Consider the following 26,770-nt stretch of genomic DNA (forward strand, 5'->3'; position numbering starts at 1 on the left):
GGGGGCAGAAGGCCCAGCCCTTCTCCCCAGAGGGTTCAAGGCTGCTGGCCACAGTGTGGCACCTGGGGATGTTTGGCTGAAAACAGGGTAAAAGGCCTCTGGCAAAAAGAGCATTTTCCTGCTCACGGTGGTTTACTTCTCTTGCTCTCTTAGGGATAAGGAGCTTTAGTGAACTGTTTTTCGTGAAAGAGCCTCAAGATGTGACTGTTGCCAGAAAGCAAGCGGTGGTTTTAGACTGCCTGGCCCGTGGTGAGGTCCCCATCACCATCACGTGGCTCAGAAATGGAGTTAAAGTTTCTGAAAGCGAACAGATCCATTCTCTGTCCAATGGCTCTTTATACATACGCGAGCTGGAGAGCAGCAAGCCAGGCGAAAGGCTGGATGAAGGAGGCTATCAGTGCTTGGCTCTGAATAAACACGGCGCTGTTCTCAGCCAGAAAGCGCATCTCACCTTTGCAAGTAAGTTTCCGTGACTTCCTTTGAGGGCCAGTTCCAGCACATTACAGAGGCAGGGCCTCTGGTTTGGGGCAGCTGACCTATCCTGGGGTGCTTTGTAGAACCAGATGTGTTCCATGCTCTGAAAGCAGCTGGGCCTTCTCCCACCTGCACCCATTTTTCGAGCAGAGGCAGCAGCTGCTTCCCCTCTGTGAGGCAGTAAGGTTGGCGCTCTAATCCATACAGTTGATGACACGGGAGGTTGCTTAGTTTTTAAGCACCTGGAAGATTATGTGTGCTACCACAGTTGGCTTTTTGTAGCTAGATAAGTTGTGTGAACCTTGGGTTGTCATCTCTGAATCATGGCTTGTGGCTTATTCCACAAATTGATTTTAAAAACTCTCCAAAGTATTGCGGTCAGTTAGTATTTGTGGATTTACTGCTATCCTGTGGCACTTTCAAAGCATTTGAGCCTTTTGAGACATTGCTGAGCTGTTGAGGAGGAGAAGAGCTCCTTGGCAGGCAGGCTGGCTGGCTGGCTGACCCTATGGTAGAAAAGAGGCCCTACTGACTTTTGGGAAGACCTTGCTTGGCCACAAAATGTTTCTCTGCCCCTTCCCACAAGCTGTAAAAAGCAGAATGGTCCTTTGAGATACTACTTTGCTGATTAACCAACTTGGTGCTTCCACGAGAGAGTGGCCATGAGATCTTGTGGTAGGTTAATTTCTTCCTGCATTTTCTCTGCTTGTCTGTAAGACAAATGAAGTGGGTGGGACCAAAGATGCCTTCAAGGTCTCTGGGTAAAATCTGCCTGTCAGTTGTTGCAAGAAATGCTGTATTGAGCCTGCAACCTTGTAGGACAGTTTTTATACACTTGTTTTAATGCATGCCTGATCATTATTCTAATTATATTTTCAGCTTAAAGGAATTCCCTACTTCCAAGTGGTGATGCAGAATAATTCAAGAGATAAACTAGGTGTGAAGGTTGCATGCTTTTCAGTAGAGGAGTCATTAGGGACTATTTTGTGGTTGTGTTTGCTATTCTGCTTTGCTTTGTGTCTCAAATCTTGGGAATCCCTTTGTGCCCTCCAGCAGGTCCTTTCCCCCAGTTGCTTCATGACCAGGGGACTCTTTGCCTTAAGAGCACGCAGGGGTGGACATGCCAATGCTTGCAGGAAGGACCCTTCGCCCAGCATCCCTGTTTTCAAGCAATGCAGCAGGGTCTAGCTGTGGGGTGCAGGGGGCTATTCTTCCTGCCTGCCATCAGCACGGCAGTGTCAGGCCGGAAAGAGGGAAGGTGTTGATGAAGGGAAGGGCCAGCAGCAACAGCTCCCTCTTTGATCTGGCAACAGAGTTGGCCTTTCCGGGGAGGGGGTGTCTCTTCTGCAGCAGGATCTTCCTGGGAGCTACTTCTACTAAACCTGTAAGTGGCTGGGAGTGAGGTCTGGGGCTGCGCTCATCTTGTGGAAACTGGGGTGAAAGGACATTTATACTATGCCTTCAGGAATTGAGAAAATATCTTATTGGAGTGACTGTATGTGGTGTTCAGTGATGAGTAGCAAAGCAGCAGCACACTCTGCTCTCAAGAGAACATAAAGGAGACCCCCTCCCAACTTTTGCCTCAGCTTTTCAGAGGCCCCAGGGAAGGGCTTTTGCAGGTGCACAATAAGACACATTTGGGTTGTCAGTTAGCCAACTCCAGAGTTCATCTGTCTCCACAAATTGGCCCTGTGTCCATAGCCTTCTTGGCATCCTCCAGCTGGGCTTGGCAGCCATGCTCCCTGGGCTCTTCTGCCTTGGACTTCATTGATGTCCTGCAGCTGTGGGAATCCTTCTCCTAGGTATGTCTGGAAGACATCAAGCAGGGGGTGTTGCATTTTTGCGACTCCTTGTTATTTCCAACAATTTGGAGCACCGCATTGATGATAAAAGCACTTTTCCTGCAGATGGGAAGGCTGATAGTGTTTGAATGTTTTGAATGGTCTTTTCCTTGTGTGCTTAAAATATTGCATGTCCAAACTCTGATGTCCATAACTCCTACAATTAACATGAGAAAGCTGAAACTCTTTTTAAGTAGATGGAATTACGCTGCCCTGCCTCTTGTCTGCTGCAAGGGTCTTTGGGGGATGGGTGGTTGAATCTCCAGCATTTTGTGCTGAGAGGAAAGAGTTCTCCTGGTCTGTGATGGCTTTACAGCCTTTAAGAACAAAACGACTTTCTTCTTTGTAGCTAAGCTGAACCCCCATATTCTCAGCAGGTGGAGGAGCGGCCTTCCCTGCTCTTCCCTTCCCTTCTTCTGGAGAAGCATGGGGGGTCCCCCTCCCCCGCCCTGTGGATCTTTGTTCAGACTTTCAGTATGTTCCTGTGCCTTGGGTTTCAGAGTGCAATCCTGTGTGCTGCCTTTGGAAATCTAACACTTTAATCTGCCATGGAGTTTAAGGCCCCAACACAGAAGGAGCCCAGAAAGTTAGCCTGGAAGTGGAGTTTTGTTGCACTCTCTGCAACCATTCCATTATTCATGTGCAAATTAAGAATTCACTGGGTTAAAAGGTTAGAAACTGGCCAGGATGAGGTTTAAAAGAGCAGATGACCTCCTTCACAGGGTAGAGATTTCCATGTCAACTCTTCAGTGATTGCCCTGAATTGTTCCTGAGGAATGCAGCCTCCTCCCTGCCACAACCCACCCCCACTCCCCCCTTATCTTGAGAGCCCATCAAAGTGGATGGCATTCTGCAGGGGGGGGGGCTGGCTTGCCCTCCCTGCATTCCTGGGGGCAGGAAAGGATGGGTCTCACATCTAGACCGCTTCTTCTTCCTCACCTTCCCCTTTTACAGGGTACCCCAAAGATAAGATAGTAACCAGGCAAAGCAAATAGCTTCTAATACACAGCAGGATAATTGGGGGGGGGGGAGGTTCCTCCTCTGCATTTTCTTTGTGAGGCACCAAGTGAGGGTAAAATGCTAATATCATCGGAAGAAGAAGATTAAGCGGCTAGAAGATTAAGCAGCCGGGCTGCTCCTTTGAAGTTGAGGCCAGCCCTGGCCCTGCATGCCCTGTAAAATAACCGGAGCTGAGTGGGACCAATATCTGCAGTGTTTAGCTTGACTGGGGAAGTTGCCCCCTGTGCCCCGGTATTTCAGCAGGCAGGACTTGGACTAAATGAGAATCCAGCTCATGGAACACTGCAGACTCCCCTGAAATTATTTCAAACAAACAGCTGTTTTTCAGAGAGAAGAAGAGATGATTGAAATTGGCAGATTCATTTACTACATTTCTAAATGGCTTTGCAATTCCTGTTCACAGGTATAAAAATGACAACATTTTACACTCTCCCAGCCCAACTCGCTTCTCAGGATGGTTGTTGTAGGGAAAACAGGAAGAGGAAAGTATGTTAGAGATGTTTGCTACCTTATTTGTAAAAATAATAAAGGTGGGATATAAGTAAATTAAATAATAATATGAGGGCTAGGCCCCTCTGGCCAACATTTTGTCCGAGACTGGCCCATGGGGGCTGCTTCCTTTGCTCCTGGCCTCATGCACCACTACTGGCAGTGGATTGCCCCCACCCCCACCCCGCCTGGAGGTACCACCCAGGCACAGGCCTGGCAGTCCCTGAAAGAGTCCTGTTGAAGCCACCTGAGCCCGTGACCAAGACCAGCTTTGTGGCAGCATCAGAAACACACAATAAGAGCAAGCCAAGATAAAACAAGGCAAGCAAGGGGCGTGATTTCCCATTGACTGGTTTGGCTTTGGCTATGAAGACACAGGAAAATTGCAGTTTTAGAGAATTCCTTTTCCTCCAAGACTTCCTTCTGAAGTTCAAGGAAGGACGAACAGTCTGGTTTCTTCCTGCTTTTTCAGCATCAGGACGTTGCTCTGGGCAAGGAAGGAAAATTTTTGACTGGGTCCATCCTTTCTCTCTCTCTTATCTGTTTTAGCCTCCAGGTGAGATGGGTTTTTTGGATATAAACCTTTGTTTGTTATTCAAGGCCTCCTAGAGCGCCAGTAATTAAAGGTATCCCCTATTGCCCCCCCTCCCCCAATGATCTCAGGCTGTGGTTTAGCTTCCCAGGTTAGAGCAGAAAGGAAGTTGCATCAGCTTTAATTCTAATGCAAATTATTAAACCTAAACCTAACCTCATTGAACAACAGCTTTCATAGGACATGGAGAATGAGAGGAGTATGGAAAGGTGGAAAACTACCATTTTGTTTCTGAAGTCCAGACAAGGAAAACCAGTTCTTTCCCCCCTTAATAACTATTTCTGTGGCTGGTTGCCCACAGGCACTTTGCCTTCCCCAGATAGTCAGCAAATACGTTTGCCTAGTTAAACATTCCTCTAGCACACATGTTAACTGCAGAAGACTAACCCAGTGTTGTCCCTGGCCTCTGGTTTGCATAAACATATCCTGCTTAGTTTGGGTGGTGGAAAAAGAATAAGGCTGAAAGACAAAATGGTTTTCCTCGGGTTGCCCTGTGAGTTCCTGGGGCTCCGTCTCCTCTGCGTTTGTTAGCTTCCTGCAATGGCCAAAAGGACCTCCTGGCCCCATTTCCCTGCTTCTCAGCTGCACAGCTGGGCCTTTTGGTCCCCCGCAGGACCAGGGCGTCAGTCATCAAGGGGCATGTCTGAAGGCAAGCTAGGGGTCAGGTTGACAGTTCCTGCCCACATGTGCAGAAGCCCCAGAACAGCCACCTTGGCTTCAATTTGGCATTGTTTTTCTTGGGTGGCTTTGCTGGCCCAGCTTTAAACTGGGATTGATTACTTCCAGTAATTCAGCTTGATTACTCATAACTAGTTACCTTCACCTAAGTGAAGACGCAAGTTGCCTGTTTTGGGTGCTCAGCCGCACTCGCTGCAATCAACAGAGGGATGGGAAGAAGCGAAGGCTTTCTGGCTGCGGCATTTGCACCCACTGGACAGTGAGCCCCAATGCTAAGCTTTTGCCTCCACCCAGCCGGGAAAGGCTGGGGAGAGAAGGTGAAGCAGCTGCCAACACAAAAGGGGAATGCTGGGCTTAATGGCAAGGAGAAAGTAGTATCCTATCCTCAAATCTAATTTGAGCGCCTGCCTCCCCCCCCTCTCAGCACTTGCGAATGGGCTTCTTGCCATGGCAGGCAGCTCCTAAGACCCAAGCAAAATGAGGAACAAATGTTCCTCATTAACCCCTTCAGAGCTGTACATTACGCTCCCGAGTCAAGATGCAAACACCGCTAGCAAGCTTGGTTGCTGGAAGGAAGGTGGGGTTGAAGGGAGACCTTTGGGTGCAGAAGGCGGATCTGCTGGTCCACAGGACTTTGCCAAAGAAGGTGCTTGTCTGGCTACCATGGGGGCAAAGCTGGCAGAAGTAAGGAGTGGATCAGAAGCCATCAGGACCAAGCAGGATGTTCTGGCTGTTCCTGGTGTTCTTCAGAAAGAAGCTGCCTTAAGGGGAGCAGAAATTCCAGCTTGATTGGATTTACAACAGACTTGACATGTGTCATCCTCCACCCCCACCCCGCTCACACACACACACATGGCCAGCAAGACCTTTGAGGACTCCGTCCTTCTGGCTGGTTTTCCTAACATTTGTTTGCAACATTATGAAGGCTGTTGGAAATCACATCTCTCGTCTAGGGTTACCCACTTGGGAGGCTGCTGGCATTTTCTACCCCAAGCACGAAGCGCCACTATTTGGTTGCTCCGTGACAATCTGCTGTCACATGGTCTGTGCAGGGCTTAGGACACTGTGTGCATCCAGCTGTGGTGGCTGGTGAGCCATAGTGGAGCCGCATGGGAGATGAGCTCTGGCAGTTGTGGGAGGTGCCAGCTCAGCAGTTGGGTTATCATTCTTTGTGTCTGTTATTGGGCACAGAAGGTTGTCTTGGTCTACAGAGCATTTGTCAGGGAGCAATGAGTGGCCTTGGCTGCCTTGCTGGAGCAGGAGAGCAAATGGAGCTGAGTGGCAGATTCCCACATCTGGAGAGTCTTAGCTGCTGCATGGGAATGGGCTGTTCCCAGGTGGAAAGTCTTCCTTGGGCATCATTTGTAGGGCTGGTGTTGAGCCCTAGAGGCCCAGCTGCTGCTCAGGGAGCGGCTCTTTGCCTGGACAGCTTCAGAGCCTCAGGATAGTCCCCTTTGGGGAGCGCAGCAGAGAGATTCTTGGATTGGGTGACAGCTGGTGTTTACTTTGTGCTGAGATGTGTTAAAACACTTTAGGGTGGTTTCCTTTTTTGCAGTAGCTAGCTGCATTGAGCTCCCTTACAAGACAAGGGATCTCCTTTAACAATATTCTGTGAAAAAAAGAGGCAAAATATGGCAGGGAGGAACTACTGGGCTCCTACATGAGGGTGGGCTGTATTAACAAGCTCCTGGTCTGGCCCAGGAAAAGCCCCACTAGGCTCCTGTAGGAAAGCCACCTTTTCGTCCGCTCTCCCATTGGCTGGGGAACAGTCTGGCTGCTGTATGTGTGTCTGTATTCTTGCTTTTGGCCCAAGTGCAAGCTGCAAGGGGCCCTTTAAGGGTGCATGAAGGAAGTGAGCCTTGGAGCACCACTCTGGGCCTCGCTGCCTTTGGCTTCCCGGGGCTCTAGAAGATGGCGTTGGGCTGGGAAGGTGACAGAAGGAGCGGGCATCTCCCAAGTGGCAGCCCAGGACGATGATGCAGGCAGGTGGCAGGGAAAGATTTTCTGAAGATTTGCTCCTTCCCATTTGGCTCCAGGCTTGGTGCAAGATATTCTCCAGCTTCTCCTTTATTTTAAATGTAGGCGCTGTCTATAGAAGACAAGGGCTTTATCCACTGCTGGGATGGCAATTGGGGGAAGAGCCCCCACTCTCCCCAGCAACGTCTCTCCTCCTTCGGAGTCCTCATTTCCACAGCATCCTCCAACTTTGTAGTTTTCCAGAGAAGCATGGAGCTGTCTTTCTGTTTCCCAAACTGAAAAAAATGTGTTCCTTATTATAAATCCAAAATTCACATTACAGGTTACCCTGAATGAAGGAAGGACCAAATATTCCTGATTTGCTTGTAGAGGTTTGAGTCTGTGGATATCAAGAAGCTGTAATTCAAAACCTGCTGGAGACAAAAAACAGAAATGAACAACGCTGCTGGGGTGGTAGTCTTGTGTGTTGCTTAGCACACACTGGATGCTCAGGGAACAATGGAGGTCTTGTGTGTTGCTTAGCCTGTGGGCTAATAGGTGCTCTGGACAGGAGTGATTCCCATTGCAAGTCAGGAAATTCCTCAATGGCTGCTTCAGAACATTGCAAAGAAGTTGCTTCTTCATCCCCATTAATGCTTATCTTGGTTTACTCTTCAGCCCTTGCAATATCAACACAAACGCCTATGTTCCTTCGTAGATCAAAGGAAAGGCCAGTTTTAATTAGGCCCTAACGCATGCATAGGCAAAGCAAATGTGCTTGCAACTAAAACCGTGTCCTTTGAGGAGGGTCTCTTGGCTTAAAATCCCCCCACCCCATCCCCGACTGTTGGTCTGGTTGCGAGAGACAAAAGCTGCCTGGCCACACAGAGCCCATCGGGGCGTGAGTGCGCCCAGCATTCCCGTGGGCCAGTGGGAGCGTTGCTAGGGTTCCCGTCTGACCTCTGGAAGCCCAGGCCACACTTGGAAGCGCCAGGCAGCCGCTTGTCCTGCTCTGGCCAGCACAGCTGACCTCGCTTCCCTCCAATGTCCAGATTCACATTCTTTTGTTGTGGGGGGGAGGCAGACATTGCTGAGGAAGGCCATTCATCTGCTCAGAAGAGGGGGGTCTGGCAGAGAAGGGGGGTGCTTGGGGTCGCCAGGGCCCTGCCCAGCTTGGCCTGCCATCAAATAAGATTTAGGGAGGGCCTCTTTTTCTCCAGCTCTACAAAGAGATGGATGGCTCGGGTTTCAAGAGGGCAGTTCTCCCTGGCCTCTGCTTTTTTGCACGTAGACCAACCCTGCAGAAATGCTGCCCCCTGAACCTGCCTGCCCCTTCCCCAGGCTTCACTTCTTTGCCCGTTGAACGCCTATCCACATGCCTACTTTGATGGGTGCTGGACGCTTCCTGCCCTTCCCTTCCAAAGGATGGTACAGGCTTCCTGATCTGCGCTAGCGATTTGTACCTAGTGACCGCTTCTGCAGATTTCAAAGCCTGGTGGGGAACAGGGTTCAGTGATCTGTGGGGCCAGACCCTTTCTGCCTTCCCTGGCCATGAGCCCTTGACTGGGGTGAGGTTGGATTCTGGCCATTTGGAAGAAGGCTGTGAAGTTGAGAGGGGGGGAGAGATTTGCTCACTCTGCTGTGCAGGAACAAGGCCATGGGGGGGACGACACCAACCCCCCCCCTCCAGTCAGCAGGCCAGTTCCACCTGGCTCTTTGGGCTCCTCTCTCTTTAGGCTTGGCCCAAGAGCCTCCGTGGCTAGTTGGCTTTTTAGCTTCTGCAGAGGGTGACATTAGATATGTGGGGTCAAAATCCCCTCCCCTGTGTTTGCCACACAGCTCTCCTGGCACAGCAATTAGCCATCCTGCCTCCTGAAGGGCCCCTTTCTTTTGCTGAGGAAAAAACTCTGTAAAGGAAGGTGATGAGGAGGCGGCACATGAGGCTGCTGCCTGTTGCAGGGAAAGAGAGTCAGTTGGCTGGCATGCACTTAAATCATCATTTCTCCATAAGTCTCAGCTACAGTCTGGCTGCTATTCAAGCTCCCTCCATCTTGCCAAGAGGCAGGAAGTGACTCAGTGCCACCCCAAGAGTCCCTGGGAGTTGGGTGCTCTGGGGACTGTGCCAAAGAACCTTCAACCCCCCCACTCCATTGGTTTCCCTTAGGCACAGCTGTGTTACTTTCCTCTATTTTATTGGGGAGGGGGGCACCCCAGAGCTCGCCCTGCTTCTTGTGGGTCAGCCCTCCTGTGACTGTGAGACCTGTGTAGAGCAGCCCCTGCTGAGATTTATCCTGGCAGAGGTGATGAATAGGGCCTAGCAGGAGAGACAGATGGCTGGGACCCTCCCTCATTACTGCATCTGGAATGCCCCTTCCTCTTTATCCACGAAAGCTTTTGTTCCGTCTCTCCAGAAAGACGGATTTATTATGCCTCTACACCTCTCCAAGGGAAACACAATGCTGAAAAACCAGTCCCTCATGCTTTGATCCATGTGTTTCTCAGCACCCAGACACCAACCATTCACACTTCTGGCAATCCTGTTGCAGCAGAGCAGGCTGGGCAGAAGGTGGGGGAAGGGTCCCTGCAGAGTCCTTGCTTCCCAGGATGCTCTTCTGGCACATGGTCTCCGTTGGCTGTCCCGCCAGCTCCACTCCCGCTTGAGAGCCATAGCCCTTAGACTTACCTCCTGCCCCATGGTGGTTCTAAACGACCTTCCTTTCAGAAGGCTGGTTCTAGCTCTGTGTGTGTGAGAGAGAGAGGGAGGGAGGGAAGGAGAGAGAAAAGCGGTAGAGGCACTGCAGAAACCTTCCACTGACAATTTCTGGAGTGTCAGTAGCACCAAGGTGGTGCTGCAGATGGGCAGCCCTTCTGGACCAGAGCCCCCTTGGATTTCTGCGCTGCTGGATGGGGAGCGGGGTTCCAATGCAAATACCCTTCCTCTTTTGCTCTGTCATAGGAAATGTTCTTTCATGGCACTCTCTTAGTGACCCTTGAGGAGAGTAATGGGATGCACACTCAGTTTTCTCTGTCTTTGTGGTGGTAACAGCAGAAAGGGAGGTGGATTGGGGGGGGGGACTTGCAGCCCTTTCCTGAAGGGAAAAGGGGGTCCTTCTATCTTGTTTTGTGAAGAGAGCAGAGCCCAGAATTCCCAGGGAGGCATTGGGGTTTCTCTGTAATTGACTGGCATTGCATCCATAGTTTTGTGCTTCATTGTGGAACGCTGGTGAGGTCAAACAAGTTGGTTACCCAGCAAAGAAGCCAGAGAGATTCCAGGTAGGCAAAGTGGCTCCTGCCTGCTCAGTTGACCCCTGGAGGACCTTGCTGATAAGGCTCCCTCTTATCAGCAGCATTGCAGTTTATTGAGGCATAGCTTTGCAGTGCTGATAAGGCTCCTGGTAGGGAGGGCAGGGAGGGTGGGGACAAGGAGCCTGCCTTTCCCAGAGGGGCCCCAGTGGCTCACTGATTCCCAGTGGGGCTCCTAGCTGCCTTCTCAAAGACCTCCTGGGACTCCTCGGAACTGGAGCCTATCACTGCAAGTTAACCGGATATGTTGTGCTGCTGGCCTTTCTTAAATGCGCTGAAAGGTGGAGCTCACCCCTTCCCCATTGGGGCTCAGCCTCTCCTCTCCCCCCTCCTTGCAGCCCTCTCTGCCTTTGAAGTCCAGCCCCTCCCCACGGAGGTCCATGAAGGGGGCGTGGCTAGATTTGCCTGCAAAATCCCAGCCCACCCTCCAGCCATCATCACCTGGGAGGTGAATGGGACAGTGCTGCTAATGGAGACGGACAGGTAAGGTTTCAGAGTTTCTCCTAGGTACCTCTAAACCTCAGAGGGTGGGACATAGGGTATCTCCCTTTCAGCCTGTCCCATAGCCCTGTGAGGGGAGGGGAGGGGGATGCAAGTGGGTCTCTCCTTGGGCCTGAGTCTGCCACCCGTCTTGGCTGTGGGTTGACTCTCCAATCATGCTGAAATGCAAAAGCAGCACCACTCACAAGGTGCCAGCTTCAGACAAGTTTCTTGTTTTGATTTTGAGAAAATGAAAGGGTGACATTTGAGGCTAGTACTGGGTTTAAGAAAATGCGGCCAAGCTTTGTGTGCAACTTGAGAGCATGATTCTGCCTTCCAAAAAGTTGGCTTCTTGTTGCAGCCTCCCCCAACCTATTCCAGGAGGTGGGGATGGGGTGGGCCCGGGATCCCGTTTCTAGCTCTGGCCAAAAGCAGCCCAATTGGCTTGCAGGGCACCTGGTGGGGAGGGGAAGGCAGACCCCTGAGAAGCGCAGAAGGACTTTTTCCTATCACCATTCTGTCCTTCCAGGATAACTGTGCTGCCATCCGGAGTGCTACAGATCTATAGCGTTGAGCCAAAAGATGCAGGGAGTTACCGTTGTGTTGCTACAACAGTTGTCGGCCGGCGGAGGAGTGGCGAGGCTAAACTCACTGTTGCTCCAGGTATCCAGAAAATCTTGCTGCTTTTCGAACATTGTTGCCAGCAAACAATGATGTTCAGAGTCCTGACGTATCAGGTGGAAAATGGTCTTCACCAAAGTGCCTCCCTCCATAATTCCATTTCTAAGGCTTGAAGCGGTTCGCATTTGATGGATGTGGACAACACATTTCTGTTGTATGCTTTTTTTCCCCCCAACAGCTACCAATACCAAGCTCTTCCATAAGCCGTCCATTATAGCTGGCCCCCAAAATATGACAGCTTCTCTCCACCAAACGGTCATCTTTGAGTGTGTGGCCATCGGGAATCCAAAACCAATTGTGTCCTGGAGTCGCTCTGGTGAGTGGTAGATGGTCCACATTGGCTCTTTGGCTTCCAGCTGTGGGAAATGAAAGGTGCCACCACTTGCAGGTCGCATGAGGGAGAATAAGTGGGAAAGCCTTTTGAGCGTGACGCATTCATTGTTGCGTTGTCAGGTTGGCATGCGAAAAGGGAAATTGTCCCTTTGAAGTTCTCAGTCAGTGCTCCCAAAGTTGGAAAGGAAAAATTGCATTGGAGAGAATGATCATTTCTGGTAGATTGTGGGCATGACCATCTTTTCCCACCTGATGGGCATCTCTGTATGACTTGTGGCAGAAACTCCTACACCATCCATGCTAGCTGAAAAGAGTCCTTGTGGGAGAGAAAGCTAAAAACCACTTGTCTTCTGCTAAATACTTCTCGATGTCACAAGATAAGCTGATTGTGCAATCCTTGTGTATCCTGATGCATTTTTTTTTAAATTTTTTATTTCTAATCTAAAATAAAACTTTTCTTCAAAAAATAAAGAAATGGGAGTTGCAGGCTATTCAGCGGGGAAGAGGATCAGACCCTTTGCTATCAAGGGAGTTAGGGGTCTGCTGGAATTTCTCCAGAGGTCTGACATTTGGATGAATGCCTGAGATTCCACTTCGCAGGAGGTAGGAAGCACCACAAACCAAGGCAGGTGTTTGAAATGTCCCTCTCAAAACAGACCACAAGTCTCAAAAGAAGGTTAAACCTAGGAGAAGGGTGATAAGATCGTCTAATTAGATTAACTAGTTATTTACTAGGCTATATAATTCTTTATAATTTTGATAAAAACAGGCCAATTGTTTTGTAGATAGCTAAAAGAACTTGATTGCATTGAAATGTTTGGCTAGGATGATATTAGTTAATATTAATTGGAGAGTGAGCTTAACTCTCGGTTAGTCATGTTTGTTGTTTCGTTTTAGTCTTGTGTTTATGTGTTTCTATATTTCACTTCTTATATTGCCTTCCAATCATTATTGTGTGTTAATTTTACTGTAAATATTTAATAAAGATATTTAAACAAAAAAAAAAAACAGACCACAAGTCCATCGATGTTTTCAACACACGGGTGCTTGGAAATGGGAACCTCATGATCTCGGACGTGAAGGTACAACATTCTGGTGTGTACGTTTGCCGTGCTACAATCCCTGGCACACGCAACTTCACCACTGCAATGGCAACACTGCTGGTGCTAGGTGAGGAGCGAGTTGGAGGAGGTTTAGCTCTGGGCAGGGCGGGACTCCAGGATCTCTTCTGCTGAAGGTTGGGGATGCCAGGAGAGGGGATCTGACATGGGCTTTCAAGCCAAACTCTGTGGCAAAGAGGGCTCTTTTGACAAGCTGCACAGGCTGCCTTGGGCCAAGGTGGGCCAGGCTTTCTGAGGAGCGTCTGTCAGTAATGGGTCTGGGTCCCAGGGATGTACAGTTTGAAAAACTGGTTGAGACTGTTTTTAGAAAGGGAGAAGGTGAAATGGATCCTGCTTCCTATTTCTTGCAGCCCCCCCTTCTTTTGTGGAGTGGCCGGAGAGCTTGACCAGGCCCCGAGCTGGCACAGCCCGTTTTGCCTGCCAGGCAGAAGGCATTCCGACACCCAAGATATCCTGGCTGAAGAATGGCCGGAAGATCCATTCCAACGGCAGAATCAAGACCTATACCAGGTAGGGAAGCAGGCTGCTTGGTTCTCGGGTAACAAGGAGTGGTCCTGCCTAGGTGAGGGGCAGACCAGAGGTGGGTTTCAGCAGGTTCTGATCAGTTCTGGAGAACCAGTAGCGGAAATTTTGAGTAGTTCGGAGAACCGTTAGTAAAAATTCTGACTGGGCCCGCCCCCATCTATTCTCTGCCTCCCAAGTCCCAGCTGATCGGGAAGAAATGGGGATTTTGCAGTAACCTTCCCCTGAATTGATTTATTTTGATTTATTTGATTTAATTTGATTTATATGCCACCCTTCTACGGAGACTCAGGGTGGCTTACAATGCGTTAAGCAATAGCCTTCATACTTTTGTATATTTTATACAAAGTCTGCTTATTGCCCCCACAATCTGGGTCCTGGATTGGGAAGGGAATGGAGATTTTACAATATCTTTCCCCTGACACGCCCACCAAGCCATGCCACGCCCACCAAGCCACACCCACAGAACCGGTAGTAAAAAAAATTGAAACCTACCACTGGGGCAAACATACAGCACAGGAGGAGGACTGGGCCTGCTCTTTGGAGAAGTGGAGCAGGGCCCTTCCCTCAGTTTAGGGTTCTGTTCAAGAGGTGCTTGAGAAATGCTGCTCCTCCATGTAAGTGGAATCTGATGAGCAGAATGATAGCATAACGGGAGCGCTCGTCACCCCCTTCCCAGCACTGCTCTGGGCAAGGCTTAAAGACCTGCTGATGAACTGGCCTACTTGACACATCCTTTGCTTCTCACCTGCCTGATTTGGCTCCCTTCTAATGCCTTCCCTCTTCATCTTTCCAGTAAATTGGTGATCAACCAGATCATCCCGGAAGATGATGCCATCTACCAGTGTGTGGCTGAGAACAGCCAAGGGACTGTCCTTGCCAGGGCACGCCTGACAGTAGTTCTCTCTGAAGACCGGCCCAGCGCACCTTGCAATGTTCATGCAGAAACCATGTCAAGCTCAGCCATTCTCTTGGCATGGGAGAGGCCACTGTATAATTCAGACAAAGTGATTGCCTACTCGGTGCACTATATGAAGGCGGAAGGTGAGTCGAGCGGGGCTGCTGCGAAAGGGAGGGATGAAATGCTCATGGTGCCAGGAGCCTTCCCGGTCCATGGGGGACCAACAATGGAGCTGCTTCTGTATGTGAGCGACCTTCAGAGTTTTCAGCAGCAAGTCCTACCTAGTTAGAAGAGGCAGCCATATCTTCCTTCTCATCATATTACACATTTTGGCATTTATTAAATACTTTTTAAAAAGATTACCAGATCTTTGGAAAGATAAATATTGCATAAATTAGTTGGATGATGGACTGAAAAACTGATACTGATTCATTCCAGAAAATGGCTATATTTAACGTGTGTCTCTAGGAAAAAGGCCCATTTGGGGGTGCAAGAATTGCTGGCAAACAGTTCTTTTGGGAGTAATGGTGGGCTTCCAGCATATCCTGGAAGGGGAACTGATCTCGGCACTGGAGCAGAAACAAGCAGTTGAGCCCCATCTGCTTGACCCTTGTGAGAGCAGAAGGCTGGCTTTGAGAGGCCTTGAGCTGGGCCCCAGGGGGGGCTCTTGAGGGCCCTAATTGCTGGGAGAGGGGTGGGGAGGGCTTCTTGCTTTCTGTTTCCAAAATGACGTGGAAGATTTCTCACAAGTCAGATAGTTTTGCATAGATCAGAGGCACCTCGGCAGGAGTTCTCCAACATGTCTGTCTGTGTATTAAAAAAAAAAAAAAAAAAGGAAAGAAATGAGGGTCTCTTGAGAGGACCTGCTCTGAAAGTTGATTTCTTCTTGAAAGATAGAGGGGAAGGGTGATTGTGGGGGTGGGAACAGCGGGGTTAGTGAATAAGAAAGAAGATGGAGGGAGCAGCTTTCTTGTGTCTGAGCCAGGAGCCGCAGCACCACAGGAGGCCTCGCAGCCATTCACTGCACACAGGTCCCTATGTGGCAGGTCAGAAATCGTGCCTAATTAACAGTCCTTTAATTGGAGGCTTGTGAGGCGCTGATGAACTTGCCTGATTAAAATGCTATCAATTTAACTCAAAACTGTCTCAAAATCAACTGGTGGAATGTCAGACTGTGGCCTTCCTTCTGAAGTGGAGGAGCTGATGCTGCTTCAGCTGGGTGGGTGGGGGTGCGTGTGTGCCTTTTCCACAGCGGATAGGCCGCTGACAGGCTTTAGGTGCTAAGGAGGGTCCAGAGCAGTTGCCAGCTTTTGTCTGCTTCAGAGGCCTTTGACAGGCTGTGCTGGACATCCAGCATTTGCACAGACATAAATTCCGCAGAATACTGCTAAGAGTAAAAGATGTTTGGCTCTGTTTTAGATCAAAGCCCATTTTAGATCTAGATCTCACCCATTTCCTGCCCTATTTGTGCTGTTTAGTGGCTTCTGAGGGAGCCTTCCATCCTAATGTGCTTGTGCTGCTGTTATTGTGTTCCAGGCTTAAACAATGAAGAATACCAAGTGGTGATTGGAAATGACACCACCCATTATATTATTGATGACTTGGACCCTGCCAGCAACTACACCTTTTACGTGGTGGCCTACATGCCCCTGGGGGCCAGCCAGATGTCTGACCACGTCACTCGGCATACACTGGAAGACGGTACTGGTTTCCTTGCTGAAAAAACTGCCACGAGAGACCTAGAACCCAGAGGGTGGGTTGGTGGGGCGGAATGACAGGCGGCAACAGTTTAGTCCATAGAGGAGGAATCCTCTCCTGGCTCTGTAAGGGAGGGGTCTGCATCCTTATGACCACCAAGCTGCCATAGGCCAAGGGGGTCATGGTGGGTCTTCAGGAGCAGGCATGGGGCCCCGAGGAGGAGCTCTTGCTTCAGCAGAAGAGGCCTGGCTTGGCCTGTGCCTGGCTGCTTCCAGTGCTTTGATCGAGGAGAATCTGAGTCTCTCTAGAACAGGGTCCTCCATATGGATACAAAACATTGGAAGCAAAGCATGAAGAACAGTAGGAGTGGGAGAAGCAGCCGCAGCAGCAGCAGGGAAGGACCTCTGACAAGGCCTCTCTCTCTCTCTCTCTCTCAGACTGCTCAGTCCCTTAACGCTCCATTTCCAATCCAGCATGCAGCCTCCCTCAGACCCTTGGAGTGGCTGACTCTGTCTTCCATCTTTCCTCCTCCTTAGTTCCGCTGAGGGCTCCCGAGCTCAGCCTGACCAGCAGAACCCCCTCTGACGTCCTCATCTCCTGGCTGCCCATCCCAGTCAAGTACCGGCGAGGGGAGGTGGTGGCTTTCCGCCTCTCCTTCCGTCTCAGCATGGAGAGCAGCATCCAGGGACTGGAGCTCCCAGGGACCACCTATGAATACCTGCTTCGGGGGCTGAAGCCCGACAGCATCTACTTGGTTCGCATTTCTGCTGCCACAAAAGTCGGTTGGGGCGAGGCCTCTCTGTGGACTTCCCATCGCACCCCAAAAGCCACCAGTGTCAAAGGTGCCCCCTCTTTTTCCTCCAAATTAGTAGCAGAGCTATTCTGTCTAAATAGAGCTCTCCCCCCACCTGAGAAAGAAGGTCACAGGGGCTGGCCAGTTTGATGTAGACGACTGCTCCCAAACATTGTGGCTCTTCCTTAATAACTTTGTTTGTAAGAAGCAAAAGGCAAATAAAGCCACAGGAAAAGGGGAGTTACAGGGAGAAGGCGCTACTGCTAAGATTGTCGGATAGTCCAGGGTGATCTGGCTTTCTTCACAAGCATTGGGGCCAGGAGGTGGTGGACCCATTTGTTTTGTGGTGAGCTGTGAGATGGTCAGCCATATAATGTCAGCAAATAAATAAACATATCTAATTTTGGCAGGATTGCCTCCCACTCCCTTATCAAATTAAAGGGTGGCAAACCACTAACGTGGCCGAAGTTGACAGGCTGTAAGACTTGCTGTCAGATAAAGGTGTAAGTTCTCCCCTGATGCTCTTAAATTGAACCTTTCATATCCATTCTTTCCCAGCACCAAAGTCTCCTGAATTGCGCCTAGAACCCCTGAACTGCACAACAATCACCATAAAGTGGCAGCAAGAGCTTGCAGACATGGCCGCCATCCAAGGCTACAAGCTGTACTATAAGGAAGAAGGCCAGCAAGAGAGCGGACCAATTCTGCTCAGGGCCAGGGATTCCACCTACACCATCGGCGGCCTGGGTGAGCAGGACCTGATCACCCTCTCAGCTCAGGGGGAGATTTTCCTTCACCGCTATCAGGGGCAACAGAGAACAAGAAGGGTGGTCAGTGAACGTCAGTTGTAGACCTCATGAGGTAGCCCAGATATGGCCCAACTTATTCATGTGCAGTCTGGGGTTGGAGGAACCAGTTAGGGGGGCATATTTGCTGCTGACGCTGGAATATTGTTGGTGTTGGAAAGAAAAGAGGCAGCCAAATGCTCACAGAGTTGTGCTTAAGCTAAGCTAATTATGCGGGTTGTTAACTGGGTAGAAGCAGCCGAACCATCTGTATGGCAAGGGCGACTGAAGGGGCCGAATCTGACCAGGAGGCATATTGGAAATGTGCTGAGCATCTCCATGGAAACAGAGACTCAGGACAAGTGAGGGAAGGGTGGGATGGTGAAGTCCCAATTGAGGTTATGTCAAGCCTCCATTGGCATCATCCGTTGCAGAGATGGTGTTCAGTTGGGCTCCCAGCCATTCAGATGGGGGCTTTTGAAGGGGGATTATAGACATCGGATAGTCCCCTTGGCACAGTTCACCATTTTTCAGGTTCTCCTGTCAAGCTGGTAGCTGGGGAGTAGCTGCCGCTGAAGAACAGCCCTTTCCCCACCCTACTGGCTCTGGGAAGGCTGCCTCTCCACCTGCCTTGACTGCCCTGAAGATCCAGGGCCAGAGCCATCCCCTTCCCTTTCTGGCAGGAAGATGCAAGCAAGCTCTTTGCCCCTGGAAGCGAAGGCTCTTGCATAGACACCCCTGTCCCTTCAGACTCTGCCTGCTTGGTGTCCCCGGTTTATTTTTGAATGCTCCTCATTATGTGCTTGAATTCTGGGCTGCCCCCTTATAAACAAACAGCTCAACTTCCTTGGTGATGGTGCTAAAAGTCCCAGATGCTGATTATTCAACAGTGGTTGTGGTTCTTTGAACTCATATTACTTTCTATATTATTGTTTGGAAACTGGGTTGGCATCTTTGCCACTCTTCATTTGATCCTTCTGACATTTTCCTGGCATTGAAATTCCCTGAGGGGGCCCTTTGCAGATTTCTCAATGTTTTGTTTGAGGAATAAACACAGATTTTCTTGGTTTGTGGAAGATCCTAGCCTTGCAGGAAAGTGTGGAAAGAAGAAAGATTAAAGTGGACTACAAGAACCATGCTTATGGGTGGCCTTGTGTCTTCTTCCCCATGACTGGCTGGGCAAAGCTGTACTTGGGAATTGAAACGTTCCTGTGTTTTTGGGAGAGGAAATATGTGATTTCAGCAGGCGATAAAGGCCGCATGGAAGATTGCTTTCCCAGAGGAGCTTCTTTAGATCCTGCCCTCTCTCGGGCTCTGCCAACCTCCTGCCCTCACAGAATTTTCTGGTGTGTGTGTGTGTGTGTGTGTGTGTGTGTGTGTGTGTGTGTGTGTGCATACAAGGCAGGTGAAGAGGAAAGTTTATCTGACACTGTGGCATGACCAAGCAGCCAGCGTGGGCAGGCCTTGCCACTGTGAAAGCCCACTACTTCTGCAGAAGTTTGTTTTCTCAGACCACATCACCCAAGTCTGATGTTTATTTATTTATTATTTATTATTATTTATTTATTAGTCCAATTTATATGCTGCCCTTCTCCGTAGACTCAATGCATTATAGCAATAGCCTGCATCCTTTTTTGTATATACCTGCTTATTAGGGCTTTCGCCCCCCTCCCAAGTGGTGGTGTTCTATACAAAGTTGGCTTATTGCCCCCACAATCCAGATCCTCCATTTACCTACCTCGAAAGGATGGAAGGCTGAGTCAACCTTGAGCCTGGGGAGATTCGAACTTGCACTAGTTGCGGGCAGCTGGCAGCTAAGTGCTAGCACTTAACAGCACTTTAGTCCGCTGCACCACCGAGGCTCAGTTTAAGCTGCATAGACTCACTCTTGCCTAGGCTTCACTTCCTCCACAAGATGACATCTGTGCTTTTCCACCCAGACAGCTGGCCACGAGTCCATTCTCAGGGGGCCTCTGTTGAGGAACCCTTTGTGCCACATCCTACGTCCTTCCTATAACTTCCCTGGCTCGGCTGCCAGCTCCCTCACTATTGTTCTCTTAAGGACTGTCGCAGGGAACCACCTCCAGATAGCAAGAAAGCCACCTCTAGGACCCCTGACAGAGGTTGAGGTTCTGGACTCCCAAGAGGAAGGACAATCTCTGCAATTTTTTTTAAAAAAATGGAAATTATAAGACTGAAAGAGGAGTTGCCAAGTGGAAGAAGTTTGCCTCAGTCTTTCTGTGAATTCCCTGGATGAAGCAGTTTAGCCAGAAGGCAAAAGAACAGTCTTAAGACTTGTCTAACTGTGAAATTTGAGGGAAAGTCTAATATGTCAGTAGCTGAGGGCCAAAATCAACTCTCTCCCACCAGCCATGTAGCCCAGGTGAATGTGGGCTGTTTCTAGGGGTTGAGCAGTTTGCTTCCCAATTATGCCAAGGAGATGCTGAACCATGAAAGACAAGAGGAAGGCTTCAAAGGCTTGGCAGGAGGTGAGTCTGGAGGATCTGATTGTGGCTGCAGGTCATCAAAGGTGTTAACCAGCCGTTGAGCACCCAAGCTGGGATGGAGGTTCTGGAACAGAACATTCCTTTGTGATGTGAAATAAGATGTTTTCCCTTCAATTTCTACAAGAGGAGAGAAGTTGTACTCTGTATATTCTCTTGGTGAATACTCCACCTTGAATTAATCTCAGCAAAAATCTGAAATGAAAGGAGTTTAAAGGATATGAAAGTGACATAATGTAATTTGTGGGCCTCCCTTCTCTGCCCCGGGCCTTTTCATCTCAGGAAAACACAGACACAACCAAAGGGTGGCCTTATTTTTATTAAGAAATGTCATCGGAAATCCATACTCCAGAAATTAAGCATTGCCAGGGAGAGAATTTTGTGGCCCACAAAGCTTAATCTGCTTCACCGCAGAAAACATAGACTGGTCTTCCCAAGCAGTTGAGAAGATGCCAAGTTAAACTTCTTCATAAAGTCTCCCCACTGATTTGCCTTGATCATCATCTCTTCATTAGGAGGATAAGATGTTTTGGAAGCTGCCTTAAACGGAAAAGTCATCTTTGATGGGAACCCAGAGTTTGGAGAGTGACAAAAGTCTCCTGGACAAAGCACTCTTTAACCTCCTGTGTTGCTAATCCTGCCATTGCAGCTCACTTGCTCAAGTTCTGCTTTTAGTTCTCTGTTCTGCTACATGTCTGAGCTTCCACTTGATGCCCAGGAGAGAGCGGAAGAATCTGCTGGGAGGTCTGAGAGAAGTAGAGCTTTCCTCTTGTCTCTTTGCTGAGTTGCCACTTCTGGAGCAAAGGAGAATCTCAAAGGAAAGCTTCACCTTGTACAAGATGGCTTCCTTCTTTCCAACTTGGGATGAGCAATAAGGTGGCCCTCCAGTGATACTTGGACTTCATATGAGGTAGCAAAGGCTGGCTGTAGGGAAAGGTCAGGAAGTGTGACCCAGTTGAAGTTGCAGGAAATCTCTGTTTGTTCTGGGCCTCCTTGCCCAGAGCTGTTTCTGGAGTCCTCAGACTATGTCCTGTCTTCTGTAATTTTCTCATCCTACAAGCTATACTACAAGTGACAGTGATGCCAACTGAGACGGTGTTTTCACTCTCTCACATGGGAGGGGAGATTTTTTGAAGACACTGAAGGCTTCAAGGGAGGAATACGTAAACTTCTCCTTCTGTGCAAGAGTCTTACCTTGGATTAGGCTTGACAAGCTCCTCCTGGCAAAAGAGGCCCCACCCCTTCATTATACTTTGAATGCATAGTAGCACCTGGCAGTCAGCAAGAGAAGGTGGCAACAGCTGTGGGAGTCAAAGAGGGTGGTGGGTTCCACCCTTGGTTCCCCGAGAATCAGCAGCCCCAAAGAGCTCCACAGTCAATCTCACATCCCAGCATGGATCGTCATGCTGTCTGAAATTCAAACAATTTTTTATTTTTGGCTAAAATGGTTCCTGCCTCTTAGTTAAAAGATTGATGTGATGGCCAAGCTTAACAAGAGTTTTGCTGCTATGTGCCTTCTAAGACAGATTTGCACATTTGCTTCTGTGCTCACCATGAATGTGTCATGGAAAATGTGGCCACATTGGGTTTAGGACTGATTAGCATCCTTTCTTGTGGTGCAGCTGGAAGCATAGCTAAGGGTACCTCAAGGCTTTGTCCATCTATCTGGGGGTTCTTTGCATGGGTGGAAGGGAGCTTTTTCATCCTGAGGATGTTTGTGCTTTTATTCTGACATTTTTCCACTGTGTGTTCACTCCTGGGGAAAAACACGAATTTATTTTCCTTTCTCTGTGAAGAAACTTTAGAATGCAGTTGTAGCTAGAGACTTGTTCTTGGGTGTTTACAATTTGGGAATTACACTATATTTCCTTGAGATAAGCCTGGCTCTTTTCGATCCCAATTTAAAAAGCAGAGGCTTTTGAAGAGACCGTCTGCCTGAGGAAATGAATTCAACATTGTCCATCGATCATTTGGGGGAATCAATCAACCCATCAGCCCAGATGCTCCTCTTGTGAGGTCACTGAAGGTCTGGCCAAGTCAGATGGGAGGGAGAGTTTGTTAAGTGCCATTAGCACATGAAAGGGGTTCCGGAGTTAGACGACCTGGGTTGGTTGGTGGGTGCCTGTTCTGTCTGCCTGTGTCTAAAACCAAAAAGGAACATTTGAATATGGATTAAAAGTTTTAATTGTCTTTGCTTGTAGATTTTGTTGTCATCCAGAGTTTAAGATTTTGAAAAGGGGGTTCATACAAATTTAAGGATTGTCGAGAGGTTTTCTGCAAGAGTTAGTAGCCCCAGCAAAAGATCCTTCAGCCTCAGAATAAAAAGAATCTCACTTCCCACCAGGTTCCCCTTCCTTTCCTGCGTTGAGCTGGAGATTCCAAGCTCTTGTACAGCCCCCATAACTCTCTGCAAGCATGGGCATGGTAGTCCTAGCACATCTGGAGATGCTTAGTTGGGGAAGACCCTCTTGAGATTGGCCAGGCAAGTTGAGGGAGCTCCGTGGGAAGGGGATCTTGTGCGGGTAATGGTCTTCTTTTCTGGACATTTCTTGAGGCATGTGATATTCACAAAGAGGTTATTTGACCAGCGGGCATTAAGACAAGCCACCCCGTTTCACACAGGGCAAGGACTGTTGATGAAGCTTTTATTTTACCACTCCAGGGGATCAGACTACAACCCGTCGAGGAGAGTTAGTTTTAATAGAATAATAATAATAATAATAATAATAATAATAATAATAATAATAATAATAATGGAGTTAGATGGAGATGGAGTTAGACAATTTGGACAGAAAAACAAGGAAGCTTATGACAATGAATCATGCCTTGCACCCTAAAAGTGATGTTGACCGATTATATTTACCAAGAGCAGAGGGTGGTGAGGACTCCTACAAGTAAAGCAGACTGTGGAAGCAGAAAAATGCAGCTTGAATGGTTACATCCAGAAAAGTGAAGAACCAATGATTAAGGAAGTAAATAAAGGAGGCCTTTTAAAGACAACTAAAACAAAAGCAGAATATAAGAAAGAAGTAATTGAGCAGCGAGCTGAAAATTGGAAACACAAAGCTCTGCATGGCCAATACTTGAAAAGTATTGAAGGCAAAGCTGACCAGAAACTAACTTGGAACTGGTTAAGATCAGGAGTACTGAAAAAAGAAACAGAAAGCTTTATTTTGGCAGCTCAAGAACAAGCCCTAGCCACAAACAGTATGAAGGCAAAAATTCAACATGTTACCACCAACAGTATCAAGAGCCTTGATAGTACAGGGGTTTAGTGCACCCTGTTATTAACACAGCTGCCTGCAATTTCTGCTGGTTCGAATCTCTCCAAGGCTCAAGGTTGACTCAGCCTTCCATCCTTTCTAAGGTAGGTGAAATGAGGACCCAGTTTGTGGGGGCAATAAGCTGACTTTGTATAAAATATACAAAAGAATGAAGGCTATTGCTTAACACATTGTAAGCCGCCCTGAGTCTCCGGAGAAGGGCGGCATATAAATCAAATTAAAAAAAAAAAAAAAAAAAACAGCAAATGCCGCCTCTGCAATGAAAAAGAAGAGACAGTTGACCACCTGATCAGTGGGTGCAGCAAAATTTCACAAACTGACTACCTACAACGCCATGACCGTGTTGCTAAAATCATTCACTGGAAATTGTGCCAGAAGTTTGGATTTGAGTACAGCAAAAACTACTGGGAACATCAGGTTGAGAAAGTTTTAGAGAATGAGAAACTCAAAATCTTGTGGGACTTTAGGATTCAGACTGACAGGCACTTAGTCCACAACACACCTGACATAACAATAGTTGAAAAGAAAAAAGTATGGTTCATTGACATTGCAATACCTGGTGATGCACGAATTGAAGATAAGCAGCAAGAAAAAATCACAAAGTACCGGGACTTACAAATTGAAGTTGAGCGACTGTGGAAAAAGAAATCGTGTGTTGTCCCGATTGTAATTGGAGCCCTCGGAGCAATACCCAAAGGGCTACCCCGCTATTTAGAAATTCTAAATTTGCCGGACTTGAACATTTTGACTCTACAAAAAACCACCTTACTCGGAACAGCTTACATCCTCCGACGATACCTTAACAGTTCCTAGGTCCTTGGTTAGGACTCGAGCTGCTGAGCTATTAACTAGCCTCAAAGGCTGTGAATCTCACTAAAGATTAACCAATAAATAATAATAATATAATTTACTTTATTCATTAAACATGAAACTCAGTCAACTGAACATTCAAGAATGCATCACAGATACTATTGACTGGTGCTAATGGTTGATACGGGTTGCTGCCAGCGTCCTAGGTATCAACCAAGTACCTTCTTAAAATATATGATGTTCCAAGTAGTGCAGTTTTTTGCAGTTCCGCTGGTGTTATTGCAGGAAGCTGCAATTTCTTGAAGTGTTTTATGAAATTCTTGGACATGATACCAAGTGCCCCGATGACAATGGGTATCACTGTGACATGTTTCATCCATAGCCGTGTAGTTTCTATGGCCAGGTCGCAATATGATTTTTTCCAGTTCTTTTTCTTGGACTCTGGCGTCTCCTGGTAGCGCAATGTCAATAAATTGTACGTTTCAGTTTTCGACAACTGTGATATCTGGCGTGTTGTGTTCCAAGTGAGGATCTGTCTGTATTCGAACGTCCCACAAGATCTTCACCTTCTCATTTTCTATAACTTTTTCCACTTTATGTTCCCATGACTTTTTGGATACAGGAAAGTCGTATTTTTTACATAATGACCAGCAACTCGTGTCTAGCTTTGTAATCAGTTTGTGCGATTTTGCTGCATTCACATATTAAATGTGAAACAGTTTCGACTTTGTTGTTGCAAAATTGGCAATTTGGATTGTCGGGTGGATTTTTGTATCTTTGCTTTCATGGCATTAGTTTGTAGTGCTTGTTCTTGTGCAGCAAGTATTAAACCTTCCATTTCTTTCTTGATGGTTCCCATCTTAAGCCATGTCCATGTAAAGTTATCATCACATTTTCCTTCAATATTTTTCAAGTGCTGTCCATGCAAAGCTTTGGTTTTCCATCTATTTAATCTGTCATCCAGCTGTTTTTCCTTATATTCTGCCTTTTGTTTCTGTTGTTTTTATAATGTTCTCCATTTTCAAAGCCTGCACCAATTTTTCTGTACTTTGGTTCACATAATCATTCAAACTTCGTTTTTTTCTTCTACAGTTTAATGGATTTGCAATAGTCCTAATAGTCCTCCTCCTCCTGTTGTTGTTGTTGTTGTTGTTGTTGTTATTATAGTTAGCTGGTGGTTACTATTAGCTGGTGGTTAGAGCATTGTGAATGGTCTCTCTCTGATGGTGGGATATGTCGTGCAATTGGCTGCCCTGCCGACATGGGACATTTCTTGGTTTGGCTAGAAAGGTTTTAGGGGAAGGGCTTGGTCTGCAGACAAAAGGGCTGTGGGATTATCTGACCTCTTTCATTTTCTGTTCCCCCACACCCACACCCGTGTGTTCCCCCGGTGTGTGCATGCATGTGTGTATATTCAGCTACTTTGGGGCTTTTTCTAAGCCAGCCACCACTTTTTGCCTTCTCCCTTCAATGATAGTTTGCACAGCTCACCTGGACTGCTGTGTTTTGCAGGAACCCCTATGCTGGTTTGTGCAGCCGGATGTTGAAACAAGGGCTTCCATTTGAGTGGGCAACCAGTGGGTGCTGTCCTCCTGTGGGGCCCTTTCCTGGGTGGTGCCTCCTAGCCATAGCCTCAGGCATTCTGGAACTGTTTGGTATTTACTTTCCTATATTTCTATATTGTTATTGCAACTAAACTGCAAAAATTGTCAAGATTTCCCTCCTCCACCAGGTGCTTTAAGATGACTATGTCCTCTCCGGTCAGCCTGGGGGTGCTGGTGCCCCTTCCCCCTGCCCCCCTCCTCTTTCTGTGTAATTTCATTTGAATGGTGTTGGGAGAGGTGAGCTGTATGAGGCCCTGGTCTCATCTTACAAAGCGGGGGATGAACACCAACAAAAGGGAGGAAGGGGCTGTGGCAGAGCAGGGGAGGCCAACATGAGGCCCAGGCTGCTTTGGGGAAGTCTGGCTTTGTCTTTTTTCCTTTTTCTTCTTTTTTTGCTTTTGGCTTCAGTGTCTAAGGAGGCTTGGGGTTCTGCGCTGCTTTTCTTCAGTGTTCACTCAAGCTGAACCCCATAGTGGGGCTGCTGGGCACCGCCAGAGGGGTAGTCTAGCATTTCCCAGTTTGGACATCCTATCAAACTGGTTTGCTGAAATAACTGCTGACTAGCCTGCTTCAGACCATGGCTTGCTAACCCTTGGTTGGAAGCATTTGAAAACCGAGATTTGCAGTCATCCCCACAAGCCATGATTTTGCCTCTTAGTCTGTGTTGGTCATCTGAGGGCAACCAGAATGACTCCATACTGCTTTGTTTAGATGTATCTGTACCACCCATTTCACAAGAAGTGTAACACAAACCCCAAGTGTAAGTGACCCAGAGCAGTGGTAGGTTTCACTTACCTTTGCTACCGGTTCACTTGTGTACTGTATGCCTACTTGCTTTGCTCGCGCGCGTGCCACTTCTGCGTATGCGCAGAGCGTATTTGATGACGCCCGGGCGGAGCCT

The 26,770-nt window shown here is 48.2% G+C and overlaps 1 protein-coding gene across 2 annotated transcripts in view; it reads left to right on the top strand.

The window, feature by feature from the left end:
• Positions 1-26,770, top strand: part of PRTG (protogenin) — a 39,717-nt gene that overhangs the window by 691 nt on the left and 12,256 nt on the right. For both annotated transcript variants that reach the window (XM_070953422.1, XM_070953423.1), the window contains exons 2-11: positions 154-459; positions 10,692-10,836; positions 11,363-11,496; positions 11,693-11,830; positions 12,859-13,017; positions 13,319-13,478; positions 14,287-14,534; positions 15,928-16,092; positions 16,626-16,931; positions 17,441-17,629. In XM_070953422.1, the coding sequence (XP_070809523.1) occupies positions 154-459; positions 10,692-10,836; positions 11,363-11,496; positions 11,693-11,830; positions 12,859-13,017; positions 13,319-13,478; positions 14,287-14,534; positions 15,928-16,092; positions 16,626-16,931; positions 17,441-17,629 (1,950 nt within the window). The remainder of the gene's footprint in view (positions 1-153; positions 460-10,691; positions 10,837-11,362; positions 11,497-11,692; positions 11,831-12,858; positions 13,018-13,318; positions 13,479-14,286; positions 14,535-15,927; positions 16,093-16,625; positions 16,932-17,440; positions 17,630-26,770) is intronic.

This window comes from Pituophis catenifer, unplaced genomic scaffold (genome assembly GCF_029215685.1).
Source record: "Pituophis catenifer annectens isolate HBS135680 unplaced genomic scaffold, rPitCat1.0.hap2 SCAF_14, whole genome shotgun sequence".
Classification (NCBI taxonomy): domain Eukaryota; kingdom Metazoa; phylum Chordata; class Lepidosauria; order Squamata; family Colubridae; genus Pituophis; species Pituophis catenifer.